A 14,112-nucleotide genomic window follows, 5' to 3' on the forward strand; every position below is an offset into this window, starting at 1 on the left:
AATACTATCATTGAGGTACTTACTTGGCCTCTAGGACCAGAGCAATACAGCCAGCTGCAAGTGGGGCAGCACTGGAGGTTCCCTCGAAGTTCTCAATACAGCCCCCATTTATGTCTGTTGTCACCTATAATGAAGAGAAAAGCAAGTCACTGCTCTATTTTACATTATGGCAAAAGCATTTCAAGTCCTCCAGTATCAAATCTTGTAACTGCAACAGTTTTCAAGAGCACAGCTTTAGATATAATACTACGGCAACATTGCAATGGATAACTCAAAAGTTGTAATCTTCAAAGCTATACCATACATCAAAAGGCCAACACTGCTGGCAGTGACCTGTGGTCTTTACATTAAAAAAGAACTAGCACAGTCTATTTCATATATCATATTTTTAATTTGCCACTTATCATTGCTCCTCAACACATTGCAATACTCACCTGTTATATGACTGGGTAGTTAGGCACATGCTCAGCATTGCTAAAGCATGTTCAGATGTTACCAGTGATATTAATAAAATAAAGAAAGCACTCGTGTAAGATCTATTTATCAAGCTATCATCACTTAACATTCAAATGGGCTACCTGTTCATTCATCATTCTGAAATACCATATATACATATATGAATCAATATTTTTTCACAGAGAATACAAATATTGCAGAGTAGGTATCATTTTATCAGCACAACATACAAAACTTTGATAAATCAAGATATAATACAGGAAACTCTGGATGTCAGAATCACTTAATACAAATCATCAATTCAAATATTTTTACATTTTCATGCCATTATTTCCATCTAGAAATGCATTTATGGTATGCACAATGTTTATGTTTCATTGCAATATTCATTACACAATACTTGTATCAACATTTATTTCCATTTTAATAGATTTAATATATTAAATATTATTCACCATAAAATAACAAGTCCATTAATGTTGCTTACTGTAGGTGTTTAATAGTAATTATACAGCTTCATTTTTCATGCAATTCTGAACAACCTGTATTTGTGTAATATTTTGTGCTTGCTGTATAAACACTTTTTGATGCAATCAAAGTTTTTACTAGATTTTTATTTGCTTTTTTTTGAAAACTAGATCAAATTCCCATGCAAAATTTCCTAAGTCAAGCACTTAGCTTGTTAAGGCAGCACCCACTTTGCTATTCAAGTTTACGACTCCTTTGATTGAGCCATGAATGTGATAAAGCCCAGCACTCCAGTATAGTGTAATATACAGTTAACTGCAGGTACTTTGTTTAATGAGTAATTTAAGTACTCCTGGTACATGTCTTGCTGTAATCACATATCTTGCTTCATTTTCCCAGTCGATGATCCTCTGAGTAGCAAATTACTTGCTCGGCGCCAAGTAGAGTTTTATACTTAGGTGACTGTACTTGTGTAAACTGCCCCTGATGTTGGTGCACAACTGACAAATATTTAGTTACAATGATCCTTTAATGAGACTTAACTTACAGTATGATCAAAGTGTTACAGTGCTAAATTTGATTTCCACATAAATAATGTCCCAGTTTCTGAATCATCAGTGTTACTGTGCATTTTGTCACTTAGACATTGCATTTTAAGAATTGATCAGCTTTATTAGTTTCACTAAGAAATGTAATGCTTCAATGGAGGGCTTAAGTTTAAGACTTTGCATAGAAACATAACAACTGCTCCAGAGATTATGAATGGTATATTTTTTTCAAAGTGCAACTCCGACTAACTGATGATAAGTCACCACCTACAGAGAGATTTGTTTTGCAAAGTAAACCCTAACTTATATCATGGTCAAAGATAAATTAGATTTTTCAGCCCAAAAACTGAAATGGTTTACTTAGTCAAGCTGTCTCACAATCAAGTACTCATAATCAGCTTATTGCAATATTTAAAGACCTCTCATTACTTACCACTCTGATCTTTTCTGCTTCCCAAAACTCTCCTGGAGTAACTAATCCTCCTGTTGGAACAACTGCCATTGTAGAGCTGCATTCCTCCATGAAGTATGGCTTCTGTCCCTGGTCTGTTACAGAGCCAATAGAAATACTCTCAATGCTGCCTACATAACCATCAGCACCACAGGAGTCTCCATTGTTGCCACCATTTCCTGTTGCCCACACAAAGATAGTACCCAGTCCTTTCCTTCCCTGATATTAGAAAAAATGCCAACACTTAAACAAGGTTTCCATTGAAGGCTATGTTTCACCTATGATGGTAGTATAATGATGCAGTTTTCTGCTTATGCAGGTGGGAGAGAAAATCCCAGTATACCATGGCACAAACTTAATATATACAATAATATTACACAACAAGACCAACTGAAGCTATTCAAATGAAAAATTGACACAACTCTACAATATCGCATCCACTGACCTTAAACTCTGATGTAGTGATTGCAGACTCGGCAAGTTTTCTGTCCTCAAGAGTAATGCAACCATGAAGTTGACATAAGCTGGGTGTGGGAATCTTTAGGAGGGTCAACTTATGATGTGGAACCCAAATGACAATATTAGCTACAGTGACCTTGACTTTTGACCCCTGGATCCAATAATCAATAGGGAGATGCCTCTGTCCAAGAGTTGACTACTTATAATGCTGATGACATCTGGATCCTGTAAACTTGATATATCAAGCAGAAACACCTCAAATGTAATGTCAATTCCACTGAAATTGACCTTTCACCTTTGACTGAGAACCAAATGGGACTTGCCCATGCCCATGCATAGTCCATTATGAAATTTGATTAAAATTAGGCCAGGAACTGAGACATACAAGAAAAACACATTATTTTTCAGCTTCAGAGAACCTGACATCAGACCTACCAGCTGCCAAATCAATAGGCTTCTGCTTTTACCCATGGGAAAGAGACATATATAAGGGACTTGAGAATAAGAAAGAAATCACAGCAAAATTTATCTCTGGAGGTGGTCAGGAGAGATTATAAAGCAACAGATGGTGAAGATAACTTTCAACAACTTGAACACAGATATCTCATTATGTTGTATGCAAATGCAATATTTATGTCTAACCATACAGAGGTGAGTCAAGAGAGTTAGTACCAGAACATTTATTTATTAATGATGACAGGTAATAGGACAAGGGGTCTGCACGCAACTATGCTTCATATGTGAACTGACCTATGATATTTGTGCCCCCCTCCCTTGTAGAAAATTACTTTCTAATGTTTACCAAAAATCTAAATGCAGATACTGTTGCCACTGTTCCAAAAATATACAGCAATTCTGTTCTTCTGTTTGCTCAGCTGAGACAAGCAGTTAAAACAACAAATGATTGGGAAAGTAGATATTTACTCGTTCAAGTATATAATATAATTTGGTTGAAAAACTTTCTTCACCTTTATCATTATTCACCCATGTAATCTGTGCAATTTTGTTCAACTTCATTATTAATTATTTCTTGGAAGGTGAGCAAATTATACAGAAATAGATCAGAAATGTGCACATACACAGTGGATGCTCATTCCAGTTTGATGCAATTAGGGTAAAACAAACAGGGACCATAGCTCCATGACATATTGAGAAAAAACAGCAAAAATGAAATTCAACATAAGTCTGTTTTCTTAAGATAAACCATTATTATAAATTTAGTTTCAAGCCATTAAGTCCATCAGAAGTTAATGATTTATAATTGAACAGGATTCATACTGAACTGTGAATGATAAATTCAAAGACTTTTCCCAAACTTTCAAAGACCACAAACAGAGATTTCCAAGACCTATTTTTGCTAACATTGTGTATACAGGTTATATGAGAAAACAACGAATGCCAAATACTACAATATTATTTACTGATTAAAGTCACACTATAATTAATTTCCTAAAATAGCATTATAATGATCTGGAAGATAGGTTAACATTTGTTATTTTTTCAGAAATATGTAACATACGTGTCAGATTTAATACAAAATAAATTGTTCTCTTAACAGACATCAGCACTGCTTTAAATACATTATTATATTTGCTTTTTTTCTCTTCAATCATTTTGGAAAGAGATGCCAACAAAGTCATCTTTTCCTCTGCTCTTCTCCTAAGAGCATTTGACTCTGTGACAAGCACAATGAGTCCTTTTAACTCTGCCTCTTCTGCTTTCTGTACAGAGGAAGCATGTAGGCTGGCAATGTCAGCTTCAAGACACAGCTTTTTGGCTTTAAGTTCTTCCACTTCATCCAAGGCTAACTCCCGTTTCTTTCCCTTTTGGTTTATCTTCTCATCCTTCTCCTCTGCTTTCTTCTTATCCAGATAGGCATGGTACTTATGTCTTGCAGGAGGCATATGTCATCATTTCATTGCTAATGATGATTTCCAAAGGTCCACCTGCTTTTCTCATTGTGTCAATGATTAGCCTTTGAGCTCTGAGGCTTTATCTGCTGAGGTTCTCAACAGATACCTGTTTGTTGACAGAAAATCCTCTCTCCACTGTTGCCTGCCCATGTGACAACAACATTTTCTGGAGAACATTCCAAAGTTCAACACATTCCTTTCTTTTAGAAATGACAGAATAAAACACTTCATCAAGGCTGTCATCTGTTCTATTGAAGCATTTCAAGGGATGATTGTCCGATTGGATAACTTCATCCACTAATTTTCTGAATTTTAATGAATCTAAATGAAAACAAATAACTTCATGATGTATGAAAGTAATTTTTAATTCGGTTTTACATCCTAGTAAGAAACGCTATTTAGACACAAATTACCATTTAAAAAATGGCTTCTGAAAAAGTGAAATAAAATATAGGGGTACAAACAAACGGGGATGTATAGTCAGACTATAGATACACAAATCAATTTCGGCAATGTGATTTTAAAATTTTTTTTTATATACCATTGGGGAAAAGGTTGAGGGTTGGCAATGAGAAATGGGGACATTCCATCAACTGGAAACACATTTTTTCATTCTTTTTTTTTATTTGCATAATCAAATGACTTGACTTCCTACAGTTAAAGCTTCACAGCACACGTTAACGCCATTTTTTTTTTAACTTGCAATTCAAGAACAACTCTTGCTTAACTCTACTATAGTGTACACATGCGCACTTTGAAACTGTTTATCCGTGAATTGAATTTATTACAATGAATGTTTCTATATTAAACCAAGGAACATTATTATGTAGAACAAAATTTTCGAAAATGATTTTTGTCCCTCAAACATGTTAAATAAACCGACGGTATAAGTAAATTTAAACGGTCCCTCTTTTGCCATATCTCCTAAATCATCAAACTAAACAATATCTTATTTTATACCCGAAAAGTAATGAGTTACCATTATTTTGCCCAAAGCTACCAATAGCTTATACTTCTGCATCTTTGTTCCACTAAATGAACAGTATGTAGTTACTAATTTGTAACTTACCTTTGGCATGACTTGTAAGGGCTCCTTCTCCCATTGAAGCCAAGTTGATCGTCTTTTTACACAATGTACAAAACGCCTTTCGTTTACATAATTTATCCTTTTGCAGCCATTCCTTGTATTTCTCTTGTTCAAGCCAGATATCGTTGAAAGAGCAAAGACCTGGCATTTTTAAACACTGAAGATGTAAATTGACTGAACAAATTTTGAATCCTCGAGCGTAATACTTTCGCACACTTTCTACATAGAGTGAATTAGTGTAATGAACATTTTGATTGGCCAAAGCTGATGGACTCGTCCAATCAAACTGAACGATTCGTCAAAAGAAAGAAGCCAGGAAAACCAGCTACATCTGAAGCTAACGATCTTAGGCAATTTTATTTGTGACTTCCTTTGATGAAGTTTGTAGCCATCTTGCTTTGATGAAGAGTGCATGTGTTATTGAAGTTGCCGCCGAGGCCAACATTGGATGTCCAAACAAAGCCTCTTTTGTTATTGCGGCGGCAATGAAACTGAACGGGTCATCAAAAGAATGAAACCAGGATAACTAGATTACATCCGAATCTAACAACCTCGGATAATTTTATTTGTGATTCTGGAAAGAAATTACAAATTTTTGGGTTTATTTCAATTTTCAAAGACTTTTAAAGACCTCAGCGTAATATGCTTGATTTTCCCAAACTTTCAAGGCCTTGAAAATGCTACCTCATTTTTCCCAAACACTCAAAGACCTTCAAAGACCGTACGAACCCTGTTGAAGGACAAAGTTAGATGGTGTGATAGAGGCCATGACTTTGTAAAATTCTGCCAGAAAACAATCAAACATCATCTACTAGTAGGACTTTTTAATGTGATGTTCATACCAAATTCAATTTTAATCCATGAACATCATTCAAAATTTATTTTGTGAAAACAAAAACTGATGGGAAAAGTTTCAAGTCAAAAAGGTACTGCCATAGCTCGATAAATGTTTGCCAGAATTGCCTACCCTTCTGCACATAAGATTCTCACATGAGATCTAACTCGGGTCAGTCTCATGTGCATTTTAACATGCAAATATAGTAGAACTCACATGAGCAAATAGATTCTAATAAGAAAATTACATGTGCATGAATTGTTAACATGAGCAAGATCTTGCTCATGTGAGCAAAAACAACAAAAACAACTATAGTATTTATTTTTTATTAAATACATAAAACTTTTACAAGAATTAAACAGATTAAGATCATATTCAAATCTAGTAATCATAAGCACATTTGAGTTCAATTATTGATCTTTTAAAAAGGTAAGACAACTAGTGTATGTGTGTATGTATGTATGTATGTATGTATGTATGTATGTATGTATGTATGTATGTATGTACGTATGTATGTATGTACCTGTTATATTTAATACATCACATTCATTCTACAAACTTTAAGGTCATAATGGAAGATGCTGCAGGAAATTTGCTTCACATGGAGACCATTCTTTATATTCCAGAAAATTGTGTAATTTACATTCCTGCTTCTGAATTTGATAATGTATACCCATTCATATGCCAGTCTGTACCAATATTTTCACTTGGAGATTGTTCTTTTTGAATCAATGCACTTCCTGTTGACCACTGAATTTAAGTTAGCCGGCTCTGTTTTGAACTGATGAAAAATGAATCCTGAAATGGAAATGAAAAAGTTGGTAGAAGTTTTTTCTGATCACAGCATTTAAAACATTCTGTAAGGTGGATTTTTGAAGACTCATTTGACAAGGTAAAGGCAAAATACATATTTCATGGTTCCCACGCTTTTTTAAAGATAAATATCCAGGTCATTTCCAGGGTTTTTCCAGGTAGAAATTAACTTTTTCAAGATTCACATATGACCATTACTAAATGGAATTAAAGAACATTTTAGATTATGAAACATGCATTTTCTAAATATAAAGATGGTTCTATTTCAAGACGATCATGTACAAAAACACAAAATGTATCACACAAAACAAGTTCGATTATATTCTTATAAATCTGGCATGTAAGGTCATTTAAATGTACAAAATAAAAATTCTAACTTTATTTTGCTGACCTGCATTAAGTTGCTAAGTGAGAACAACATAATGAACATAAATTAGCTTTGTTTCCTTTCAAAACTTTACTTCTAAAGAATTCTACAACAATATATATATATATATATATATATATATATATATATATATATATATATATATATATATATATATATATATGCGTATTATAGAAAGTAAACATTTCCTAATTACATTATAAAAACCAATAAACGTAAATAATTAGAATCTTGTCTTGTAATGAAAAGAGTTTAACCATGAATGTATCTGTGCCAATAAAATTCCAAACAAGATTTTTGAAACAAACTAATCTCCTTAAAAATCAATCATTTAAAAGACATTTTTAAAAGGGTTGATTTAAATTTTGACTAAAGACCTTCAAAACTATATATTATTTTATAAACAAGGACTGAAACTTGTCTTCTTGTAATTTGTTAAACCAGTCCCCAAACCTGCATTGATACAGGGACTTGAATAGTTTTTTATTATATAAAACAACAATTTCTCATTTCGGCTCTTAGATTGAACAATTTGGACTACAAATTTGGCTTAAAACGAATAGCAGTCCATTTTCTAATCCGGGTTTCCTCCAAATATTCCCACCCCATTTTTCATATTTGGACATTTAGGCTGGGGTGTGGGGTCATTGCAACTGCATATCGAAAATTTGGAATTTGCCGCCAGCGTGATAACGACATATGGTAGTCATACCTGTATGAAATTGATAGGAAAATGATTTATTTTCTCAGAAATGGCAAGTATTATATTTGTTGTCTTTATTCTGCTGACAGACTAGACAAAACTATGGCATTGATGAAACCTGACCCGGTACTCGCCATCTGCATTACTAGTCACTTCACAAATCTCAAATGATCACATCGGAAGTCCATTAGTCATGTGATATCAACAACAAGCTCCATTTTAATGTTGTTGTAGAGAAATTCAATTATATTAAATGAAAGTCAGATACCTTTTGTAAAAACCAGCAATCTGGCCAGTCTGACTTATCAAGCAGAGAACACATGTCATCGTGGTAATCCCCTGATACAACAAAACTCCAGAAGTGTTCTCGGAATATATAAATATGGAAAACTTTGTGTTCTTTCATTTTTGTATTTTTATTACAACCATTATACAACTATCATTTAATATTTTTTTTTCTACAATATTTGAAATGTGGGTGGTTAGATTTGTGTACTCATGTGACTAGAAATGCAAATCACGAGTACTGGGTCACATTTCATCAACTCCAATTTTAACACTCAAAATTTCTGAAAAAATAAGTAATTTTCATATATATTTCATGCATGTATCACTCAATCTAACAACATTTGAAGTTTACTAGGCCATCAGGTAAGTGGCTACACTTTGCCACCACGATGTATGCCTCTTGTGATGATAGAGTGCTTTTCATAGCTTCCGCGTAAGGAAAGATACAAATATCAAGTTGATTTTGAAAACAAAAGTCTACTAGATGAATCTAATCCAATGACCGTTTGGATAGACTCAGCATATATGTTTATTGCAAGCACCCAAATGATAGATAGTGCAACCTCTGAATAATCTGGCTAGAACTCAATAAATTTAACTCAAGATCAGTTTAGTTACAACTCAATTACGTGATTGTTTCGGGAAAATTCCAGGACTTTTCACAGTCAGGAAAAAATTATCATTTCTCCGGACTTTTTCCTGATTTCCTGGTAGCGTGGGAACCTTGATAATTGTAGTTTGGACTAGATGGCACTTTTAACAAAGTGCCTATCTCACACTGTGAAACTAGGAACCATCTGTCTTCCCAAGGACACACATAGGCAGCCGAATGAGCCTGAAAATGCTTCCCTTGGATTATGAGGCTAATGGCTCTACCAACAGAGCTACCATAGTTCAGTAGCAAACATATAAACTGCACTATTGATGAAATATCTGCACATCACATCGCATATTCCAAATTTGACTACTTCTGGATAAAGATCCCAATGGGTACCCAGGTATTCTCCCATTGATAATAACCAGGGCAATAAAACAAACAATTGGGTACTGTTAAAAAAAGTGTTCCAAACACATATCGAGAAAGACTGATGATTACAGTTCGAGGCTTGTGTCATGTACGCATTTATTCATCATCACAGGGGCTCACATGGTTGCTTAGAATTTACTTGTCATATGTGTTCTATATAATAATACAATCCTTTCTCAAGTGACCTATTTAAGAATCAATGATGATATTACAAGCTTGACCGTCTTAACTTCGTGTGACAATTTTCTCACGACTTAAACACTCTTGTTTTGAGATCCTGACTACATTAACTGGATCAATACCATTCGTCAACAGCGACAGTAAGTACTGATTAAAAACTATTCGACAAAATAAAATTTAAATACATACTACAATTCAATAAAAGAAAGCACAATATAAATGTCTGGTTTAACTAATGCCATGTTTGCCTCCAGTTTGTGGCCCTGAAGTGAATGTTAGCTGTTCAAGTCAGGGCCACTGTTCACATGATTGTTTACTGGACCCATTTTATTAGCGGGAAACCCAAGACATATTTTTTGTCATGGCAAAGGCAACACAAAAACTTGGCTACCGTAACATGTACTTCTTATACCATATTAGGAAATAAATGAACGAAATGGAACTACTTAATTTTTTTATTGAAATATTTAAATATAAAGGAAAAAAACATTTGTTACTTAATAACACTGAAATAAAAAATTAAATAAAAATTCACTTGTGTAAATGTGGTAACTTCTGCATTAATTTTACATCAAACAGTTCCAAGAAATGTGAAACCACTTGTCCTAGATTCATTCTATTATGATAATACACACATAGCAGACCAGCCTAAATTGAAAATAATTGGCACCAGATAACATAAAAAAAAAAAACAAAGAAAGAAACAAAACAAAGCAAGACAAGACAACAAAAATGAAATGGGATGTATCGATGTGACTGATGGATGTTATATGACTGAAAAATGTTAGAGAAGAGGGATTTTGTTAAACTTAAAAACCTGTTGCACTGGACTGTCATTATGGAATGAACCCTGGTAGGTCAAGGATAATACAACAATCATCATCAGTGGACATTACAACTATTTGCTAAAATTATTGTAGACATGTACACTAGTTGAAGTGAGTGTTATGCACAAATAATTTATCAATTTCTTTTGTCTATTCTCATCCTTATTACTAATCCACATGCATTTAGCTGATCTGTAACAAAATTTTTAACTACATGTAAGTTTTTCATACAGTTTTCTGTAATATTGGCATGTAATATATACTTTTTGTATGCTCAGATTATGCTTTTTTGCCACTTATATTAGTAATAATTACACTTACAGCTCTTTTCCGGGCTTGGCACGTGTGAACCTACAACAGAGCAGTTTAGGTTCACATTTAATACAATTTCCTTTTGATCGTGTACCCTGGTAACAGAGTGTTAGGACTGATGGGTACCCAGTAGAAATTTCCCAAAATTTTGACATCTCTACTTCTGAAACAGTCTTCAGGGAGATTTCTCCAAACTTTTGGGATAAATTTTTTCCAAAGTATGTACATTTACAATGTATAAAGAAATTCAAAATCTGGTTTCCAATGTTTATATTTTTAACAAAAAAATGTACTGGGGGTCAAATTTTAGAGTCTGAAATGCATATGTATCATGTGTATTAGATATAAAAAAAGCATCTTATACGTACTCTTTACTGGAGTTGGAATTTCCTCGAGCATGACTATGGGGTTTTGTCTGACTTCTTCCTGGTGCTGTCAATGTTTTGCACTTCTTTCAAATGAATGCTAACTTTGTTGTGTTGATTAACATTTCATGACCTTCAAGAAGTTTAATCTGTAAAAGATCAGAGACTGGTATAACTGATCTTTTTGTATCTATACAGAACATAAAGAATGCACTGAAATGGGAAAAAGATCTGGTTGGCAAAAAGAGTCCAAGTTTATATAAGCATTAAATAAGATGTAATCCTTATCCAATTAAATCTTTATTTTAAATCTACCAATCAAAAGACTTGACAGACAGGGCAAATGTCTTTTAGGAATAAAATCATGAATTAAGCTACTGTATTTGGTTCTCAATCGCATATGCTGAACTTGCTCTGCCCAATCAGCAATAAAATAATAAGAACATTTATGTTTGTCCAAATTCAAATAGGATTTAAAATCCTGAGTGGCTGGGTTACTAATTGTTTCAATTGGCAACGCAAGTGCTCCTCACTAAGGTGCCCACAGAATTATTCGGGAGGGGGTAAGGCAGACATAGATACACAGCTAAATTGTGGAAAGCATAAATAAGTATTTGATGATCGTGTGGTGTAGATATAATTTTTAGCAACATGGGGTTGAATTATATCTTTAAGTAAAATCTGCCTTATTTTTAAACTACCGAATTTATGCTACACTTATACTGTCAATGATTCAGGCTATCCACTATGATCATTCCATATGCGAAAATTGTAAAAAGACATAAGTAAATGTAACTTACCTATTTCTTGGTAAAGAACCAGTCCTTCATAATCCTTGAATCTTCCCTAACCGCACATCGATGTTTTCTCTTTCGTACTGGACATTAACATCAGTACTGACAAGGACATCACTAGATGTTGATATTGCCAATAGTATTGGTTTCTTTTTGTTAACAATTTCCACACTCTTGTGTTCACAGAAATATGTAAGAGCAAACATGTTGCAGGAGAATATTAAATAACTTTCTTCCTAAACAGCGTGGTCCTTGCTAAATGAACATGGCCCGCACACACATTTCTATCTGTTGGGTTTTAAAGTGCTGTTCTACAGGTACACTGTAGGTCAGCATGCAGCATAATTATATGAGTTCATTTGAGGCGCCAAAAAGGATGAATTATTAGTAAACATTTTGTTGTATCACTAATTACAATATAAATGTCAGTCATACAGTCATAGTGTGCAAATACAAGAGGTTCTTTGAGGAAGAATAAAGAACTGGTCAGTGAGAAAGAATATACAAACATGATTGTGAATCCTATATACAATCTGCATCTCAAAGTGGAATTGTAAAGAAGAGGCCAGATCAGTCTGATATCACTTACCTGCTTACAGTACTTAACAGTTGTATTTTTCACTAAGCATGCTTATGCAGTATCATGAGAACACAACCTATGTAAACTATCTCCCAAACTCAAAAACATGTCACTTTGACCTATTTTACTAGTTAGATAAATTTCTTCTAAAAGTTAAATGCATAATTAATAATCGCTATCTCTTGCCCATAACCAAAGATCTTTAAATTTAAAGGGATGTTTACAGATGAAGCTTTCATTGTGTTTTACAAAGTCACATGACTTTCACACAAACTGAAATTAGAATCCACTTTTTCTTTAAAGGCCATAGGATTCTAAACACTTGATAATTAAATAAGTTTTTCAGGATAAAATCATATAAGGGTTTTTACATTTTAATCAAAACTGAAACTACACAATATAAATTTCACATAATTTGTGAGCAATGGCAGTAATATATGAAACACCAGTCATAATGCACAATATGGTAAAATATAAATGAAAAATCTTCCAGACACTTTTAAAAAGTGATTCTAACACCAAACTCTGTTTCATCAAACAAATCAAACTTGATTCCAGGTATTTCAGAATTTCCAAGTGGCAATGTGCTTAGAAACAATTCATTGCAATAAAATTAATAAAGTTAAAAATGGCTTTTACAAGAAATACAATCTTACTGGAATCAAAGTAAATATCCGAAAAATAGACCACAATTACTTGCTGAGAAATATGTATAATTGCCTCAAGAAAATATAATCCTTAATTACAACACTGCATGGAACTTAGGTTTGACTGCAAATGTATGCATTTACTAAGAATATTTATATATCATATTTTTCTTCAGTTATTAACTGTGCTGAAAATAAGGTCCAAAAACTGGGAGAAATGACGTCTCACTCCAGATTGAAATAGAAGTGGAGCAGAAGTGGAGCAGATCTAACATACTGTTCAGTCATAAAACAAAATAACAAACAAGCGAAGCACACATCTTTTAGATATCAAAAAACATATCATATTTATTTATAAAGTAAATAAATGAAAAATAACCAACCATAGAATCATACATTTTATATTTACAATAAAACTATTCTTTAATTCCTCCAAATGAATTCTATGTCAGTCTTTTTAAGTACATACTATTTTTCCCATCAATGCACTCTTACATGTACTAGAAGTGGATCTGTCTGGTTTTCATTTGCTTTCAAGTGATCAAGGGTTTTGTGAAATCAAAGTTAGGCCATACGCAGAAATCCTCATGAAATCATTCATGGCTTGGTTCTTTAAGTATGTCCTCAACATGTGTTTAATTCTGTTATGAGTGGAGAATTCTTTCTTACAAGGAACACTGCTTATGGAAAAATGGCAGCAGCATTTGAGGAGTTTGGGAAGACTTGGAATGGTTTCTCAACAGACTTTCTCTGCCGAGTTTTGTCACATTAAAAAAAGAACATCCTCTGTGATTTACAATGACCTGTCTGTTGTAGATTTCATATTCTGCAATGCAGTCATGAATACTGATTCTGTGCTGCATAGATACATGTTTAGTAATGTTTTCAGTTCTTCAATTCCAACCTCTGGGAGACTGTCTGTTACAACACTGGCTTTTCTTGGAACAAGCTCCTCAAGATTATGTTCAACA

At 33.6% G+C, this 14,112-nt stretch overlaps 1 protein-coding gene across 5 annotated transcripts in view; it reads right to left on the minus strand.

The window, feature by feature from the left end:
- The window catches only part of LOC149786773 (PC3-like endoprotease variant B), a 109,714-nt gene that overhangs the window by 18,882 nt on the left and 76,720 nt on the right, over positions 1-14,112 (minus strand). For all 5 annotated transcript variants that reach the window (XM_089977286.1, XM_089977285.1, XM_089977283.1 and 2 more), the window contains 2 exons: positions 1,906-2,142; positions 24-124 (listed from right to left, as the gene is read on the minus strand). In XM_089977286.1, the coding sequence (XP_089833412.1) occupies positions 24-124; positions 1,906-2,142 (338 nt within the window). The remainder of the gene's footprint in view (positions 1-23; positions 125-1,905; positions 2,143-14,112) is intronic.

This window comes from Sinohyriopsis cumingii, chromosome 12 (assembly GCF_028554795.1).
Source record: "Sinohyriopsis cumingii isolate HCF-2022 chromosome 12, ASM2855479v2, whole genome shotgun sequence".
Taxonomy (NCBI): domain Eukaryota; kingdom Metazoa; phylum Mollusca; class Bivalvia; order Unionida; family Unionidae; genus Sinohyriopsis; species Sinohyriopsis cumingii.